We start from the raw sequence: 20790 nt of genomic DNA on the forward strand, positions 1-20790 counted from the left end.
TGTAAGGAGCCTACTTTATGAGGTAAAAGGAGAAACAACTTTAAAGATAAAAAAACATGTATGTATTGTAAATCGATAAAACTGAAATTTTCATTATTTTCCTTATCTAGAACACGGTGCCCTTTTAAGGATACCTTTCATTGATATTCAATGAAAGAGACCCTTGTCCAAAAACAAAGATAGAAGTACGGCAACTAAGTAATTTCGACCTATAATTTTAATATTCTGGATTTTTATTGAATAGGACTAATTATTTGAAGTGATAACTTTGCAAATAATGTTATTTGTTGGGGTAAAAATAGGGTTTGAATGGAGTAAACAAAATCAACATTTATATTATTTCATTATTGCCATGCTACTTTACCTACTTGGCATGCCTCTGTCCAAGCTTAACATTTTGCTTGTCCTTGGTGTCTTTATTCCTGACAAATGAAATGAATAAATTGGATATCAAGAATATAAAAAGAAAATTGTATGTTAAAATTTCAAAGTTTAGGAGTCGCTCTTATTGATTGCTTTAACATAATAATATACTCTATGGTCTAAAATGCGACTATCTTAAGGACTTTCCATTTTAAACCCTTTCTTTTATAGGTACAATGAACTTAATATGACTCTCTTCTATAGATCATTATAGTCATGTTTGTGATGGATAATATACTTTGAATTAAATTATATTGAGCGAGGTTCACAATCCAGCAATTTTCATTGAAAAGTAATCTCACGCCAGCCCCTCGATTTATATCATACAAAACAAAAACAGGGCTTTTTATTATAAATCAACTAAAAGTGTGGGGAAGGGCAAGATAAAGCTGCGAGGTACGTCTTTCTTCATTAACTAATCAAATCAATATTTTGCATTTGGACTCTTGGAGTTCTTTTTATTGGCGTTCATAATTATTTCAATGCCTTTGAATGGTAAGCCTGAAGTTCCTGTACTTTAATACAGCTTGTGAATGAGAATGGTCAAACGATGCTGGAAATAAGCTGCATCATAGGAAAAAATTAAAAGTTCAAGATGGGTTAGTTCAATTTATAAACAGACATGAGTAATGTTTTCCACATAGGCCTTGTGTTTTTTTAATATTTCATATTTTTATTATAAAGTTATTATTGTATTCTTAGTTGTTAGAAAGAAGTATTTCCCAAAAAAACATGAAAATGAAAATCAAAATGCATAAATGATTTCGCATGTTTAGTAATTCTTTTTTTTGCTGAAAGTTATAAATACATATTTTCTTTACCATACATTATTTTTTTTCAACTTTGTTTTCATAACCTTTACATTGCTATCAGTTAATTTTTACTTTGGTTGACATCTGGGCAACCTACACCAATTTTTAGGTTGCCATAATGAAGTTCAGGTAATAAACCATGATTGTACACAGAATGTGTGAATCATCCATAGCGAACCCCTTCAAAATGTTGCATGTTTCACACGACCTACATTGTACATCAGGGCCAAAGAAGCTGGCACCTTTTGCAGTACCTACATGTCAAACAATGCACCATTAATAGTCTTAGTCACCCCCAAAAAAATCAAATTACCTGTAGCTGTTGGGGTTTTCAGTTTCTTAGCAGTTGCATTTCAATAATCAATTTTGATTGTGTAAACAGACGTCTAGTATAAAATTTTGAGGAGTTACAGGTAACGTGTGTATGTCAATAACAGTTCAGCACAGAGGCTTGAGCTGGGTTGGACGAGTGACAAATACCAGTCAATTCTGTAAAGAGAATTCATTCACATTTATTTTGTATTTTTCATTTTACTTTCTCGGAACAGTTAGATTCCACCCAAGATATTGAGAGAGGTGGTCAGTGAAGCCAGAAGTATTTATACCTCTGAGCAGAACCTCAAGAAGATTGAGAGTAACAGTATACATGCAGGTAACTAAGTAAGTATCAGCTACTACATGTTTAACGCTTAATCATACATTTGATTTTTAAGATTTTAATATTGTACATTATAGTCAATAGAATCAAACGTAGAAAACTGTTCTACAATCAATGCTAAGCTTTGTGTTACAGGAGGTTACAGGCCCTACAGATCTGCTTTTTGTGTGCAAAATTCTCTCCTGAGACACCCGCACCATTCATGCATATGTACATTACGACTGATGGCTGGAGATATTCGAAATGCAGGACCTAAAATAGAATATGACATGGATAAGAAAGTGGTTTTTCAAACAAATCGAGTACATATTGAGTGAGGAAAACCTTACTGAATAACAGTCCATCGAATCGATATTACATTTAATGTGGATTATTGGTGGATGACTGGCAATTGATTCCATGAGTCAGATCACCTCTCCAGCCGAAACTATTTTGCATGCGTTGATATGTACACATCATATGCAATACGTTTGAACTTGCAGGTTTCTTTTGTTTACTCCTACACAAACGATATGCCTCAAGCACAAGATGTAATGGGCATTGTGGCTTACTTTCCCCAGAAATGGGGATTAGATTCAAATTCCGGGGACCACTTCCATTGATGAGTGGATACCAGGCACAACCGTGGGGTTTCGAAAAGTACCCTAAATAAGGGAAGCAAGTCTTTTCCAGATTATGAAAATGCATCTTTTAACAAGTATTTGGCTTGTGAAACCCTACAAGTGTTGGATATATATCCATTTTTTCCAGTATTTCAAACATCGTTTTTGACACCCTTATAACGTTACATAGGCCTATAGGTAACATACTTGCCCACTCTGTCCACTTTTATACATGGTCGCACCTGGTATCCACTAATCAATGGAAGTGGGCCCCCCCGGGCGGCCTCTCGAGCTCTAGGAGGAACCAAATGTGGCTTTAGAAAGTCGTCCTAAATTGGATATGTCGCTGTTATCATAGTAGCAACCAGAATTTTGCACACAAAACGCAAATTGAATGTTTCCGTTCCAGATGCGAAACGAAAAAAAACTCATGTCACACAATTTGCATTGCAGGACAGAGTTTTACGACCATGACAACGGGCCCAAAAGACTCTTCCAAAATCAACTACCGTCGTAAATAAGCGTTCGCGTTCTTCCAACGAAAGGTCGGGAATATCCAGTTTCCCCACTGCATAATGCAGGATTGGAGTGGGGCACTTTCATTGATAGTGGATATCATGCATGTCAAATAAACGTGTAAAAAGGGTATCTTTTTCAGGATTGGGCACAGACCTGGGTACAATATGTACTTAACATAATAAGTGTGTCAAAACACTTAAAAAAAAAAAAATATTTACACATTTAGACGTTTACATGCAAGACTCTCTTATGACACCTAACTCCACAACCGGAAGTCTTTTTTCAAACAAAACTTGGATGGTAGATGGAATTGGGGGACCTGCATTTCATGCTGCAGTTGGAGGTCACATGGTGAGGTCAAAGGTCATTTTCAGGTCAACATTAAAGTTTACATGCAAGACTCTCTTATGACACCTAACTCCGCAACCGTAAGTCACATTTCAACCAAACTTGGATGGTATATGTATTTGGGGGACCTGCATGTTATGCTGCAGTCGGAGATACATGGTAAGTTCAAAGGTCATTCAGGTCAACGTTAAAGTTTACATGCAAGACTCTCTTATGACACCTAACTCCGCAACTGCAAGTCACTCTTCAACAAAACTTGGATGTTAGATGGACTTGTGGGACGTGCATGTTATGCTGCACTCAGAGGTCACATGATAAGGTCAAAGGTCATTTCCAGGTCAATATTAAAGTTTACATGCAAGACTCTCTTATGACACCTAACTCCGCAACCATAAGTCACTTTTCAACCAAACTTGGATGTTAGATAGACTTGGGGGACATGCCATGCATGTTATGCTGCAGTCAGAGGTCACATGGTAAGATCAAAGGTCATTTTGAGGTCAATGTTAAAGTTTACATGCAAGATTCTCTTATGACTCCTAACTCCGCAACCGTAAATCACTTTTAAACCAAACTTGGATGGTAGATGGACTTGGGGGACCTGCATGTTATGCTGCAGTGGGAGGTTACATGGTTAGGTCAAAGGTCATTTTCAGGTCAACATTAATGTTTACATCCGGCCTGAAGGGCCGGATGAGCTTATGCCACATAAATGCTTCTTTATTTGTTGACCGATATTAATTTTTTTCTTCCATCTGGTAGAGCTTCATGAGGTTCACTTCTACACAGAATATTCTAATTTGGAGTAGAAAATTATTTATGGTAATTTATGTGAAATTCATAAATCACAGAAAATGCCTCTTCTTTATTTGTTGAATGAATTTCAAAATGCTTCTTCTTTGTCATTTCATGTCTGATTCCAATTCTGTTTGCTCTGTATGATAGCATTAGGTGGGGGGATTCAAAAATTCTGCACAGAATTTTGAAACCCATTAAATATGCTAATTTATGCATATCTTTAAAAATTTACATAAATGCTTCTTCTTTAATTGTTGACCAATATTGATTTTTTTTCTTCCATCTGGTAGAAATTTATGAGGTTTACCAAACTTCTACACAGAATTTTGACATTTTCAGTAGAAAATTATTCATGTAATTTATGCAAAATTTATTCATAAATCACAGAAAATGCCTCTTCTTTGTTTGTTGACCGATTTTGATTTTATTCTTCCATCTAGTAGAGCTGCATGAGGTTCACCAAACTCTTACACAAAATTTTGTCTAGAAAATTATTTATACTAATTTATGCAAAATTTATTCATAAATCACAAAACAATATTTTTTCTTCATTTGTTGATCAATTTCAATTTTGTTTGCTTTAAATGACAGCTCGAGGTGGTGATACGAAATTTCAACACCGAATTTTGAAACTCATTAAATATGCTAATTTAATATATTTTCAAAACTCACAAAAATACTTATTTGATGCAGTATTTGGTACCCTGGGGTACCAAATAATAATCCGCCATTTTGTTGAATTATTTATTTTATTTTTTGCACTGTACCCTGGGATACCAAAAAATGTGTACAAGTATATTTTAATGTTTTGTACAGATTTTTTTTTCTTTTTAGTGATATTAATGCATGCAAATGATAACTTGATTCTAATTTTCATGACTACAAGCTAATCTTTTGTGTAAGTTAGCTGTCAAAAAGTATACTTAAATTCTAAAAGTATAACATAATTTGTTTACTATTATTGGCATTAGATTGTATCAAAAAAAGGAAATAGGCATTGTGATCATTGTCCCCATTCATTGTCATGATTGTCGCACCCATCGTACGACCGTGATCACCATGACAACAATGTAACTGTACACTATTACAACACGAGATGGCGCTGCACAACGCCGTACCCAGGGGTACTACGGTACCTGGGTGTACGGCGTGGTGCATCATTTGTTGATTGATTTTGATTATTTTTGTATCATCTGAGAGCTACATGAGGTTTTCCAAGGTTCTACACAGAGTTTAGAAATTTTGACGAGAAAATTATTTATGCTTAATTTATATGAAATTTATTCATACATGTTGATCACAAAAAATGCTTCTAATGTCATCTTCATTGATTTCAATTCTATATCCTCAATTTATGTCACCAATATATGTACAGTGTCAACTGGGCTGAAATTCAAATTGTGTCTAATTTCGTTGCGAGATGCCAGATAAGGTCCACATCATTGATGTGCTAGTTATGCCCTACCAAAATATGGTCTCAAAACGCTGAAATGCAAAAACAAGATTTTTTTTTTTAATTATCTCTTAATGTTTTTTGTATTATAGTATGGACAGATTAACTTAATATATTGAGCATTGAGGCTAATGAAATGTGAAGAAAATTCTGCTTAAATATTTGATATTAATCATTAGTAATATTAATATTGCACAGTATAAAGAATTCAGTTGAAATACAGTGGCCCATATTCTGAAGTCGGGTTTAACTTAAACTCAGGTTTAAAGTTGTGGTTTATGTATGGATAGCCAGTTGTTACATAAATCACTATCAGTAGAGATAGTTTGTTTCAGCTCATTTGGCCCCAAATCATTCATAATTGTCTAGGAAGTATAAATAGATGATTATCTTCACCATTGAAGAATCAGGAAAGAGCACAGTTAATATAAAAAAAACATACAACTTAATAAAAATTTGACACTTTTGGCTTCCCATAATTTTAGCACAGAGTTAGACCATGGTCTAAGTTAAACCTGACTTCAGAATACGGGCCAGTGAGAATAATGAATCTGAAAAATAGTACTTATGAATTGGCTAATCTCCATGTGAATATACATGTACATTTTTTAATAAAATAAATTATGATTTGGTTTCACATCATCAGATATTGTTTAAAATCATTTTCATTTCTTTTTTTCAAACAGATATGAAGCTGGTTATTTTACTCATCATGTCCCTTGTGTCACTGACATTAGGAGGACCACTGAAAGAATCAGCTGTGCAGAACCCTTTGGTAAATTGATTACAGAAATGCTTTCTGAGTTTGTATGGAATACATTCTTAATATCACTATTTCCAACAAATTTAGTAACAGATTTTATGTGAAATATCCATCCAGTCCAATTCAGTTGGATTTGATGTTTAATTTACACATATCATGATATTAGGGGAGATCAGGGTTAGTTGGAAAGCAGTGTAAGTTGAAACATTTTAATTTTCTTTAACACCTTTAAATAGATCTATGCAATACTACCCTCAATTTATTGCTATTATCAACAGCCATCCACCATATTACAGACAACACATGTGCATCAAGCCTGGTGAAGTAAGAAAGGAATTTTTTTCACCTTCTGAGTATTTTTTTTCTCTTTCAGAAATGTTCTATTACCTCAGAGAAGCTTATAGATCAAGTTGGCCTGTTTGGGGTATAATGGACACTTGTACCAAGCTACAAAATATTTTTTATTAATATGCCATGGTGAAGTCCCTTTTTTGTGCTATATACTTATGAATGTCAAATGGGCCTCTGGGGTTAGTTAGAATAAAATTGACATGGCTAGTTGGAACATTTTCCAACTTGCCCCAAACATAATTATGAATAAAAATATTGGATATGAGAAAAAAAAATGTATACAGTATTTCACACTCTTCTTAACATGTATTGTATACCATGCTTGTTTTGTTTCTCAGTTAGGTCTGAGTGCATTTAAGGCCTATTGTAGGCCCCTAATGCAATATTAACCCTTATCAAACTGGGGGGGGGGGGGTAAATTTGAGCCCCCTCCTCAACAAATTTTGTCACTACGCCGTTGCAGGATTTTTTAAACCCCACCGCTATTTGACTTTTTACTTTCAAGTCTTGCAAATCTTTTGAGACCAAATTCGCAATACCTGGGTGCGCAATTTCAAAATAACGCAACATTTTGTTCGTGGGTGTCGGACCCAAAATTGCTCAAAAACGTGATTTCAAGTACAAGGTCAATGCAAATCGTGTTTTCAACCAAAAATCTTAAATGTATGATTATTTTTGTCTCATCTGCATAGCAGAGTGAGACTATAGGCGCCGCTTTTCCGACGGCGGCGGCGTCAACATCAAATCTTAACCTGAGGTTAAGTTTTTGAAATGATATCATAACTTAGTATATGGACCTAGTTCATGAAACTTGACCATAAGGTTAATCAAGTATTACTGAACATCCTATTAGAGTTTCATGTCACATGACCAAGGTCAAAGGTCATTTAGCTTAGGGTCAATGAACTTAGACCATGTTGGAGGAATCAACATCAAAATCTTAACCTGAGGTTAAGTTTTTGAAATGTCATCATAACTTAGAAAATATATGGACCTAGTTCATGAAACTTGGACATAAGGTTAATCAAGTATCACTGAACATCCTGCATGAGTTTTATGTCACATGACCAAGGTCAAAGGTCATTTAGGGTCAATGAACTTTGGCCGTATTAGGGGTATCTGTTGAATTCCCATCATAACTTTGAAAGTTTATGGATCTGATTCATGAAACTTGGACATAATAGTAATCAAGCATCACTGAACATTTTGTGCAAGTTTCAGGTCTCATGATTAAGGTCAAAGGTCATTTAGGGTCAATGACCTTTGGCTGAATTGGGGGTATCTGTTGAATTACCATAATAACTTTGAAAGTTTATTGGTCTAGTTCGTTAAACTTGGACATTAGAGTAATCAAGTATCACTGAACATCCTGTGCGCATTTCAGGTCACATGACCAAGGTCAAAGGTCAATGAAATTTGGCCGAATCGGGTGTATCTGTTGAATTACCATCATAACTTTGAAAGTTTATGGATCTGATTTATGAAACTTGGACATAAGAGTAATCAAGTATCATTGAATATCCTGTGCGAGTTTCAGGTCACATGATCAAGGTCAAAGGTCATGTAAGGTCAATGAACTTTGGCCATGTTGGGTTTTTTTGTTGAATAACCATCATATCTCTGTAAGTTTATTGGTCTAGTTCACTGAACATCTTGTGCGAGTTTTCAAAGTCAGCACTGCTGCTCTATTGAACTGCGTGATGCAGGTGAGACGGCCAGAGGCATTCCACTTGTTACTTTTGTTGGTTCAATTCAAATAGATTTATTTTATGCCATTTATGATCGCAAAAGAGTCCCCGACAAAGTTCATCAAAAAAAAAACAATAAAAAAACAAAGGTTTGAAAAAACAAAGAAATACAAATTAAATTAAAAAAATACATTAGAAAGTATATTTTTTTTGCAATTTTTTTTCTAGATATTTAGTAAGTTGGAGCACTTGCGATGGTCTTGTTCAAGGTGGATTTTTTTCAGTAACCATCGTAGAGTTAAAAATTTTATGGGGTACATTTGAAGCCCTTAGATATATGCTTCAAGCTGATATATTGATTGTTTCTCAAATAAAATCTATTTGGAATTTACAGCCATTTTTGTCAAAAATGTTCCAACTAACCCAATCTCCCCTACATTGGGAATCGCCATTATAGTTTGTAAAATTGATCACAAAAGACTTAGACTATCTTATGATGCATAACTTGCCAACTGCTGGTCCAATTGCAATCAATCTTGGGTGATCCAAAGTCTCCCAACAAGGAAAAAAATATATGCATTTTTTTCTGAATTTTTTTATGGATATTAATCTGATTTCAATCACTATTTGAATGTTATAAGTAAAGGTTTGATATTGAATGGCCTTTAATTGAGAAGTATGATCATTAGCAAGAGAATAAGAAAGGATTCTAAATATGAAAAGATCAGATTGCGAAACTTGATTGGTGATTCAAAAATTCACACTTTTGAACCATTACAAAAGTTTTAGACAGGTTTACTTCAAAGTGTAATCTATGCCTATTTTGCTTCTTCTCACAGGCGGAGATGCTTACCAACCGGAATAACTGTAAAGATGGAAAAACGTGTCCTACTTCAGCAACATGCTGCAGCAGTCTGAATGACGAGTCAAGATGTTGTGCATACCCTAATGCAGTGTGCTGCTCTGATGGTCTTCACTGTTGTCCTGTAGGATATCAATGTGATATCACCAGCAACACCTGCATGAAAGGAGATGAGATGTTGGATGCTGATTTGACAAGAATGTACAAGAATGTAATTTGTCCAGATGGCCAATCGGAATGTCCTGATGGTAATACATGTTGCAAACTCTCTTCTGGAAAGTATGGTTGTTGTCCACTTCCTAATGCAGTCTGTTGTAGTGATGGTCAGCACTGTTGTCCTTCAGGATACACTTGCGATGTCTCATCTGGCACATGCACACGTGGCAACTCGATTGTCCCTTGGTACGAAAAATCTCCTGCTACTCCAGTAAAAGTAGAAAGTGTAGTTTGTCCTGATGGCCAGTCAGAATGTCCTGATGGTAATACATGTTGCAAACTCTCCTCTGGACAGTATGGTTGTTGTCCACTTCCTAATGCAGTCTGTTGTAGTGATGGTCAGCACTGTTGTCCTTCAGGATACACTTGCGATGTCTCATCTGGCACATGCACACGTGGCAACTCGATTGTCCCTTGGTACGAAAAATCTCCTGCTACTCCAGTAAAAGTAGAAAGTGTAGTTTGTCCTGATGGCCAGTCAGAATGTCCTGATGGTAATACATGTTGCAAACTCTCCTCTGGACAGTATGGTTGTTGTCCACTTCCAAATGCCGTCTGTTGTAGTGATGGTCAGCACTGTTGTCCTTCAGGATACACTTGTGATGTTTCAGCAGGTACCTGTTCACGAGGCAACTCAATTGTCTCTTGGTATGAAAAATCTTCTGCTACTCCAATTAATGTAGAAAGTGTAATTTGTCCAGATGGCCAATCGGAATGTCCTGATGGTAATACATGTTGCAAACTCTCTTCTGGACAGTATGGTTGTTGTCCACTTCCTAATGCCGTCTGTTGTAGTGATGGTGAGCACTGTTGTCCTTCAGGATACACTTGTGATGTTTCAGCAGGTACCTGTTCACTAGGCAACTCAATTGTCTCTTGGTATGAAAAATCTTCTGCTACTCCAATAAATGTGGAAAGTGTAATTTGTCCAGATGGCCAATCGGAATGTCCTGATGGTAATACATGTTGCAAACTCTCTTCTGGACAGTATGGTTGTTGTCCACTTCCTAATGCAGTCTGTTGTAGTGATGGTCAGCACTGTTGTCCTTCAGGATACACTTGCGATGTCTCATCTGGCACATGCACACGTGGCAACTCGATTGTCCCTTGGTACGAAAAATCTCTTGCTACTCCAGTAAAAGTAGAAAGTGTAGTTTGTCCTGATGGCCAGTCAGAATGTCCTGATGGTAATACATGTTGCAAACTCTCCTCTGGACAGTATGGTTGTTGTCCACTTCCTAATGCCGTCTGTTGTAGTGATGGTCAGCACTGTTGTCCTTCAGGATACACTTGTGATGTTTCAGCAGGTACCTGTTCACGAGGCAACTCAATTGTCTCTTGGTATGAAAAATCTTCTGCTACTCCAATAAATGTGGAAAGTGTAATTTGTCCAGATGGGCAATCGGAATGTCCTGATGGTAATACATGTTGCAAACTCTCTTCTGGACAGTATGGTTGTTGTCCACTTCCTAATGCCGTCTGTTGTAGTGATGGTCAGCACTGTTGTCCTTCAGGATACACTTGTGATGTTTCAGCAGGTACCTGTTCACGAGGCAACTCAATTGTCTCTTGGTATGAAAAATCTTCTGCTACTCCAATAAATGTGGAAAGTGTAATTTGTCCAGATGGCCAATCGGAATGTCCTGATGGTAATACATGTTGCAAACTCTCTTCTGGACAGTATGGTTGTTGTCCACTTCCTAATGCCGTCTGTTGTAGTGATGGTCAGCACTGTTGTCCTTCAGGATACACTTGTGATGTTTCAGCAGGTACCTGTTCACGAGGCAACTCAATTGTCTCTTGGTATGAAAAATCTTCTGCTACTCCAATAAATGTGGAAAGTGTAATTTGTCCAGATGGGCAATCGGAATGTCCTGATGGTAATACATGTTGCAAACTCTCTTCTGGACAGTATGGTTGTTGTCCACTTCCTAATGCCGTCTGTTGTAGTGATGGTCAGCACTGTTGTCCTTCAGGATACACTTGTGATGTTTCAGCAGGTACCTGTTCACGAGGCAACTCAATTGTCTCTTGGTATGAAAAATCTTCTGCTACTCCAATTAATGTAGAAAGTGTAATTTGTCCAGATGGCAAATCGGAATGTCCTGATGGTAATACATGTTGCAAACTCTCTTCTGGACAGTATGGTTGTTGTCCACTTCCTAATGCCGTCTGTTGTAGTGATGGTGAGCACTGTTGTCCTTCAGGATACACTTGTGATGTTTCAGCAGGTACCTGTTCACGAGGCAACTCAATTGTCTCTTGGTATGAAAAATCTTCTGCTACTCCAATAAATGTGGAAAGTGTAATTTGTCCAGATGGCCAATCGGAATGTCCTGATGGTAATACATGTTGCAAACTCTCTTCTGGACAGTATGGTTGTTGTCCACTTCCTAATGCCGTCTGTTGTAGTGATGGTCAGCACTGTTGTCCTTCAGGATACACTTGTGATGTTTCAGCAGGTACCTGTTCACGAGGCAACTCAATTGTCTCTTGGTATGAAAAATCTTCTGCTACTCCAATAAATGTGGAAAGTGTAATTTGTCCAGATGGCCAATCGGAATGTCCTGATGGTAATACATGTTGCAAACTCTCTTCTGGACAGTATGGTTGTTGTCCACTTCCTAATGCCGTCTGTTGTAGTGATGGTGAGCACTGTTGTCCTTCAGGATACACTTGTGATGTTTCAGCAGGTACCTGTTCACGAGGCAACTCAATTGTCTCTTGGTATGAAAAATCTTCTGCTACTCCAATAAATGTGGAAAGTGTAATTTGTCCAGATGGGCAATCGGAATGTCCTGATGGTAATACATGTTGCAAACTCTCTTCTGGACAGTATGGTTGTTGTCCACTTCCTAATGCCGTCTGTTGTAGTGATGGTCAGCACTGTTGTCCTTCAGGATACACTTGTGATGTTTCAGCAGGTACCTGTTCACGAGGCAACTCAATTGTCTCTTGGTATGAAAAATCTTCTGCTACTCCAATGAATGTGGAAAGTGTAATTTGCCCAGATGGGCAATCGGAATGTCCTGATGGTAATACATGTTGCAAACTCTCTTCTGGACAGTATGGTTGTTGTCCACTTCCTAATGCAGTCTGTTGTAGTGATGGTCAGCACTGTTGTCCTTCAGGATACACTTGTGATGTTTCAGCAGGTACCTGTTCACGAGGCAACTCAATTGTCTCTTGGTATGAAAAATCTTCTGCTACTCCAATAAATGTGGAAAGTGTAATTTGTCCAGATGGGCAATCGGAATGTCCTGATGGTAATACATGTTGCAAACTCTCTTCTGGACAGTATGGTTGTTGTCCACTTCCTAATGCCGTCTGTTGTAGTGATGGTCAGCACTGTTGTCCTTCAGGATACACTTGTGATGTTTCAGCAGGTACCTGTTCACGAGGCAACTCAATTGTCTCTTGGTATGAAAAATCTTCTGCTACTCCAATTAATGTAGAAAGTGTAATTTGTCCAGATGGCCAATCGGAATGTCCTGATGGTAATACATGTTGCAAACTCTCTTCTGGACAGTATGGTTGTTGTCCACTTCCTAATGCAGTCTGTTGTAGTGATGGTGAGCACTGTTGTCCTTCAGGATACACTTGTGATGTTTCAGCAGGTACCTGTTCACGAGGCAACTCAATTGTCTCTTGGTATGAAAAATCTTCTGCTACTCCAATAAATGTGGAAAGTGTAATTTGTCCAGATGGCCAATCGGAATGTCCTGATGGTAATACATGTTGCAAACTCTCTTCTGGACAGTATGGTTGTTGTCCACTTCCTAATGCAGTCTGTTGTAGTGATGGTCAGCACTGTTGTCCTTCAGGATACACTTGTGATGTTTCAGCAGGTACCTGTTCACGAGGCAACTCAATTGTCTCTTGGTATGAAAAATCTTCTGCTACTCCAATAAATGTGGAAAGTGTAATTTGCCCAGATGGGCAATCGGAATGTCCTGATGGTAATACATGTTGCAAACTCTCTTCTGGACAGTATGGTTGTTGTCCACTTCCTAATGCAGTCTGTTGTAGTGATGGTCAGCACTGTTGTCCTTCAGGATACACTTGTGATGTTTCAGCAGGTACCTGTTCACGAGGCAACTCAATTGTCTCTTGGTACGAAAAATCTTCTGCTACTCCAATAAATGTGGAAAGTGTAATTTGTCCAGATGGCAAATCGGAATGTCCTGATGGTAATACATGTTGCAAACTCTCTTCTGGACAGTATGGTTGTTGTCCACTTCCTAATGCAGTCTGTTGTAGTGATGGTCAGCACTGTTGTCCTTCAGGATACACTTGTGATGTTTCAGCAGGTACCTGTTCACGAGGCAACTCAATTGTCTCTTGGTATGAAAAATCTCCTGCTACTCCAGTAAAAGTAGAAAGTGTAATTTGTCCAGATGGCCAATCGGAATGTCCTGATGGTAATACATGTTGCAAACTCTCTTCTGGACAGTATGGTTGTTGTCCACTTCCTAATGCCGTCTGTTGTAGTGATGGTCAGCACTGTTGTCCTTCAGGATACACTTGTGATGTTTCAGCAGGTACCTGTTCACGAGGCAACTCAATTGTCTCTTGGTATGAAAAATCTTCTGCTACTCCAATAAATGTGGAAAGTGTAATTTGTCCAGATGGGCAATCGGAATGTCCTGATGGTAATACATGTTGCAAACTCTCTTCTGGACAGTATGGTTGTTGTCCACTTCCTAATGCAGTCTGTTGTAGTGATGGTCAGCATTGTTGTCCTTCAGGATACACTTGTGATATCTCATCTGGCACATGCTCAAGGGGTGACAACATTGTGAAATGGACTTCAAAGTTGAATGCAAATTCTACCATAAAAAAACTTCAGGTATGTATATTTTCAATGTCCCTCCCAACATTTTTTGATCTTTTTTCAAAAAGATAATTGTAGATGAATCACAATGTTTATTTCCCTGTGTTGTCTTTTAGAGAAAAACAAATTTTAATCCCACCTGTGTTTCTAAACTTGAGCTTAACATCATCCTCATTTTGACTTTGCAAAAATCATAAAAATGTGTCATTGCGATGTCACCATACATGTACATGCTTGTCTCAATTTTTGCTTAATCTAGCAACAACATCTTTTTTACAAAAGGAGACATTACAAAGAAATTAAAGAGATGGATCTCATTTGAGATGATGAATCTTTTCATAGAAAATATTCCTTGGAGAACAGCAGACATGTATTTCAGCACATCAGCACAGAAGCATTAACACAATGGAAATTACACCTCACGTCAATAATGCACTACTTTTTTGTTTTCAGTAGAGATGCTTCTATTGGTTGACGTAAGCATATAAAGCTTAAATGATTGTTTGATGATAAAACATTGGGCATGACAGATATGAAACAGGGGATGTCTTTTCAGAGATGAGGCATTTTTAAGGTTAGGGTTTGAGATAATATTAACAAGCTGTTATCTTGCTGAGTTACAAGAAAACCTTCAAGAAAAGTCAAGATGAGTCTTATGATTACCACCACAGATTAGTCTTTCTTAAGACAAAGAGAAAGGAAGAGACAGAATCCTTTGTACAGAAATGAGAAGAGAGGAAAATCTAAAATTAAAGGTCAAGTCCACCTCAGAAAAATGTTGATTTTAATCAAGAAAAATCAGACAAGCACAATGCTGAAAATTTAATCAAAATCGGATGTAAAATAAGAAAGTTATGACATTTCAAAGTTTCGCGTATTTTTAACAAAATAGTTATATGAACCAGCCAGTTACATCTAAATGAGAGAGTCGATAATGTCACCCACTCACTATTTCTTTTGTTTTTTATTGTTTGAACTATACAATATTTCAATTTTTACGAATTTGACGATTAGGACCTCCTTGCCTGAAGCACAAAATTTTAAAATAATGAAATTCCATGTGTTCAGGTTGGAATGAAACTTCATTTCACATGAAAATGACGAGAAAATAAAAATATTTCATATTTCATATAATAAAATACAAAAGAAATAGTGAGTGAGTGATGTCATCAGTTCCTCATTTGCATACCGACCGAGATGTGCATATAACTGTTTTGTGAAATGAAGTGAAACTTTAAAAGCCATAACTTTCTTATTTTACATTCGATTTTGATGAAACATTAAGTGTTATGCTTGTTGAATTTTTCTTTTTTTATTCAAATCAAGTTTTTGTTGGGGTGGACCTGTCCTTTAAGTTTTTATTGTTATGTAGCATGTAAATAATTTCCTCTTATCCTTTCAGTCATTTACAGTGCATCTTCACTTGTTTATCACCCCCCCCCCTATGTCATCTTAGAGTACCAAATCCCCCATTACCATAAATTCCTATTCACTGACCATTTAAGACCAATCCTTAGTGATGTCAGCTACATAACTTCAAGTAACAAGCATTTATGCCCATCAATCCCAGTCTACCATTATCACATATGAGAGAGAATCTTAATACACAGTTAAATGTAGGCCAATCAGAATATGTCTACATGTAGATCACTCTACCTTTAATGTTATATCCCTAAAACTGAGACTTCTTTGATAATTAGAGACGGGCATCTACATATTCAGATATACCGACTGACTTCAAGACTTGATATTGACATCCAATTGATATTAGTGTATCACTGCAGAAATAAAATCTTATTCTTCAGAATCATCATAATCATCATCTACCGTTTTTATCTGATTACTTCAACTAATTTTTTTATTTACTTCATTTTAATATTTATTGTTTTTTATTGTAACTTTTATTCAAGATAAAGATAAAACATCATCAGCCGAGGCTGTTTTACATCATGGTACTGACACACAAAGAAAATATATACAATGCACAAAATTATTTGATAGAGGTAACAACTATAGTGGCTCACAATATAAAAGTTCATAAATGGTCTAACCTAGAAGGAAAAACAAGAGAAAAGCAAAAAGAAAGAAGAAAGTCGAGAGGTAAAAAAAGGAGAGAGAAAGAGAGAGATGGAGAGGGAGAGAGAGGAGGAGGAAGAAAGAATAAAAAGAGCTCGGTCAATTATAGAGCAATACATGTTATGTCATTAAATGACAGATTTGAAATAATGGCATTCATACATACACTTAAATACCTCAAGAGAATTTGCATTCTGAATCTCAGATGGGAGGCTATTCAAAATCAAGCCGCCAGCATATATAAAACAATTAAAACATTCGAGAGTGGGCTTTGGTAAAACGGCATTCAATGTATTGGCAAGTCTAGTATTAAGAGTGGCTTTCAAAGTCCATTTCCACTTCATTGCACATTCAGACTGGGGCCTTTCCATGAATACAGTTATACATTATACTAAGGATCTGTGTTCATATGAGAACTGATTAGTGACTTTGAATACTGGTAAATGTTTAAATTTTTTATTATTTTAATTGCGAATTCCCGACTATATAATTATTGGTCCAATAATTATGTGATATAGATCAGCAGCTTTTCCTTTTGTCTGTTTGTTTGATATATTCCAGACTGTTTTATCCGCTTCAAGTGATATTATTTGTCCAGATGGAAAGACATCATGTCCTTCATCAAACACTTGTTGTTCCCTTGGAGAAGCAGGAAAATGGGGCTGCTGCCCTGTATCTAATGTAAGTTTAATAATGAAGTTTATTTCAAACAAAAATATTTGTAGTAAAGCTCATAATTTGGTGATTGTAGAAGTTTGATACAATATACAAGATGATTTATGTGGTTTCTACATAGAAATTTGTTTACCACATGCATGTTGAAATGTATTTAGAAAAACGTAAACAAGAATGAAATATGATCATAAAATGTAATTGAAACAACAAGGGCCGTAGTCTTTGTCCCATCATTGAATCATTGACAGTTATACTGACACCCCCCTCCCTTTCTTTGAAAAATAAAATATTGCAATCAATGATATCCAGAAAGGCTCCCATTCCACAGAGGTGAGACCGTTGAAGCACCATTGAAAGACCAAAAATTGGCAAGGTCTTGCAATCTGCAGGATTGCTGAAATTCATCATCTCTGTGGAATGGCTTGGAAAGACTCCTCAAAGTACTGTGAAAGACTGATTGATACTTATTATCTAAGTGCTGTAGTTATCTTTCAATGGTCTTTCAGGGATCTTGTATGCAACAAGTAATCTTTGAGAATTCTTTCCATACTAGACTCTGCTTGGTCTTTCAATGATCTCTCATGAGTCTTACAGTGATCTCTCACGAGTCATACAGTGATCTCTGCGAGTCATACAGTGATCTCTCACGAGTCATACAGTGATCTCTCACGAGTCTTATAGTGATCTCTCACGAGTCATACAGTGATCCTTTATGAGTCTTACAGTGATCTCTCACGAGTCATACAGTGATCTCTCACGAGTCATACAGTGATCTCTCACGAGTCATACAGTGATCTCTCACGAGTTTTTCAATGATCTCTCACGAGTCTTACAGTGATCTCTCACGAGTCATACAGTGATCTCTCACGAGTTTTTCAATGATCTCTCACGAGTCTTACAGTGATCTCTCACGAGTCATACAGTGATCTCTCACAAGTTTTTCAATGATCTCTCACGAGTCTTACAGTGATCTCTCACAAGTTTTTCAATGATCTCTCACGAGTCTTACAGTGGTCTCTGCAAAAATCTTGAGAGAATGTTAAAGGATCATGGAAAGACTAATAAGAGCTTTGAAAGTTCATTGAAATACCGCTGAAAGACTGCTGAATGACCACCAAAAGAAAGACCATTTTGAACAATTTCAAAAAGTTTTGGGACTCACGAGAACCATGAAGACCACTGAACGATCCATCAGGAATTGTGGAATACCTCGGAGATCTTTAAAAGTTTGTTGTAAGACCTTTTAAAGATTAAGCAAGTTTCACGGTTTTACAGCAGTGTTTCAGCGGTCATGCTCTCTGTGGAATGGGGGTTTAAATCATCATTGACTATTTATTGAACCCCTTCCCCCTATTGAATGTATACTCAGTGAAATACTAGAAGCATTTAACATGTAATTAGTAGAATATTGAAGAAAGATGAACAAGTAATGAAAAACAAAGCTTGAAATAATTGATACTCTTAAAATGTATGGAGATATTAAATTTGACGATGTCCTATTCCAGACTAATTACTGATGTTCCTAAAGTTTACCTGTACCTTTTCATACTACTAATATCAAATCAACCTTGTAATCAATGTAGGCTGTTTGCTGTGAGGACCATATCCACTGTTGCCCATCGGGTTATAGCTGTGGTACACACTCTTGCCAGAAGGGTTCAAAGCACCTACCCTTTCTTACCAAGTCTACTGGTCTACTAATCATTGAGAATCCAAATGTTAAAGATGATCAGCATCTATTGTTCCAGCCAGATGAAACGATATCTCATGAGAAGTCTGGTGATAATATAATGTGTCCTGATGAGAAGTCATCTTGTCCAAGTGGATCTACCTGCTGTCAGACACCAGGAAACATATATGGATGCTGCCCTTATCAAGCGGTAAGTTATTCTTCTGACTTATGACATCTAGTGCTGCTGGATTCTTTTCAAATATGGACATGGCCCCCTACTGATCTTGGCTGCCGTTCGGACGTTTAAGTTGAAATTTGGCACGCACATTCCTTACCACATAAACTACAAGCCAGTTTTAAAAAAATTCTGAAAATAATTATTTATTTTATTATGAAAAAAATATGCAAATGTATTCATGAAAAATATTTACATATATAACACCCAATTTCACTCCAAATTTTCTCCCTTTTTTTGCAGATGTCATCTTTGTAATCTAATTTAATTGTTTCAACAAAGAAAAATTATGAAAGCTAAATTTTCCTGATGTATTTCTTTATTTTTAGAATTTTTGTGTTTATTTCTTTGTCTTTTTTTTTTAATGAAAATAATTACAGACCATTTAACAACTAAATTAAACCCTAAATTACTTAGCAGACCAATTAGAACAAATAATAATCACCGTTTTATGAATTTCATCCCCCATAGACTTTGTACAAAATGTATAAAAATGAGCCATTTTCGGCATGACATTGTCTCGTAAAACAAAAGTCATGTGGTGTTACGATGCTTTACCTGTATGTCGCGTAATTGGTCTCAAAAGTTGTGAGAGACTTCAAAGAAAAAGTCATGAATTTTTTTTTTTTGCATTTCAGAACTATCACGTGAAGCGTTGTAGAGGGACCATCATGGCCCCCCATCCTTTTAGGGTTAACCCAAATTATTTTGGTTGTTAGCGTATGATTAAAATTTATTCTAAGCAAACAAACAGAAGATTTTGGTGTAACTATCACAAACTTTTTGACTGATTAAAACTATGTGCTAAACTGGTTATCTAATCAATTATCACAGTTGTCTTTATCAAAGGTAAATATCAAGTAAAAAAAATCATGATTTCCTCTATAGTTTATAATTGAAGTGCGACCACTGATCTATAATCATTGACATCTATTTTTTCCCACCAGGCCATTTGCTGTGCGGATCTAATACACTGCTGTCCAAGTGGCTACTCTTGTGATAATTCTATTGGAACTTGCACCAAAGATGATCATATCATGCCATGGGCTAACAAGCTTCCACCATTCTAGTCCATTCAGACATTAAGATGGCACATGACAATTAACTTCATGATTTTTTTTTTTAAATGAAATATAAGCTCCTTTTGAGCATGGTATGTTCATTATTTGGAAAGAGTCTTGTTTATTTGAAGTACTATGGGTAGGATTCGTATAGATCTTTTTCTCTATCCTATGTCAGCCTTTTTAAATGATGAACGTAGTTAAATTTCAAGAAAGAGAATTTAAGTTAGTTTGATTGAAAGGCATTATAGTGCTTTCATGGATTTAACTACACTTTAAAGTCAAAGATATTTTATATTGACTGTAGCTTTTCAGTTTGGCAATTATTTTGTTTGTAGTGGCTACAATACATATATTCAAGTTTCATTGATGCTTTTTCCATTTTCGTTTATTTTTGTATGACCTATAATTATAAAACCAATGAAAATTTTACATATAAATAGAAAAAAGGAAACTGGGGAAAATATAGTTCTTTACTGTTTGTCAGCTTTGATAAATGAATATTCTCACATGTAGAATTTGTCTTCATGTAATATATATGTGATAAATGAAGATTAGTGAGAAAATTGTTGGTAGTCTTTAAAAGAGATATGATGTGATGTATTGTTTATAGTAATGAGATTTACTTTCATTATCTTGTCTGTTTTTTTAAAGAGGAAATAATAAATCAAAATGTAATCGTGCAGATTCAAATCAGTGACCAGAGTACTTTATATGTTTTGTATTTTTTGTGTGTATTCTCTG

The 20790-nt window shown here is 36.2% G+C and overlaps 1 protein-coding gene across 3 annotated transcripts; it reads left to right on the forward strand.

Annotated features, from left to right (window-relative positions):
• Positions 1-1783: 1783 nt before the first annotated feature.
• Positions 1784-20390, forward strand: LOC121410044 (progranulin-like). Of its 3 annotated transcripts, XM_041601881.1 has the most exons (7): positions 1784-1895; positions 6300-6388; positions 9255-10539; positions 14236-14342; positions 16965-17084; positions 18662-18958; positions 19933-20390. In XM_041601881.1, exons 2-7 carry the CDS (start codon positions 6302-6304, stop codon positions 20053-20055), a joined length of 2019 nt encoding a protein of 672 aa, XP_041457815.1. In that variant the 5' UTR covers positions 1784-1895; positions 6300-6301; the 3' UTR covers positions 20056-20390. The 3 variants fall into 3 exon arrangements, with proteins under 3 accessions (XP_041457815.1, XP_041457813.1, XP_041457814.1); XM_041601879.1 differs by having other exon boundaries at positions 9255-14342; XM_041601880.1 differs by having other exon boundaries at positions 1784-1887; positions 9255-14342.
• Positions 20391-20790: the final 400 nt, after the last annotated feature.

The sequence above is a fragment of the Lytechinus variegatus genome, chromosome 3, assembly GCF_018143015.1.
Source record: "Lytechinus variegatus isolate NC3 chromosome 3, Lvar_3.0, whole genome shotgun sequence".
In the NCBI taxonomy this organism is placed as follows: domain Eukaryota; kingdom Metazoa; phylum Echinodermata; class Echinoidea; order Temnopleuroida; family Toxopneustidae; genus Lytechinus; species Lytechinus variegatus.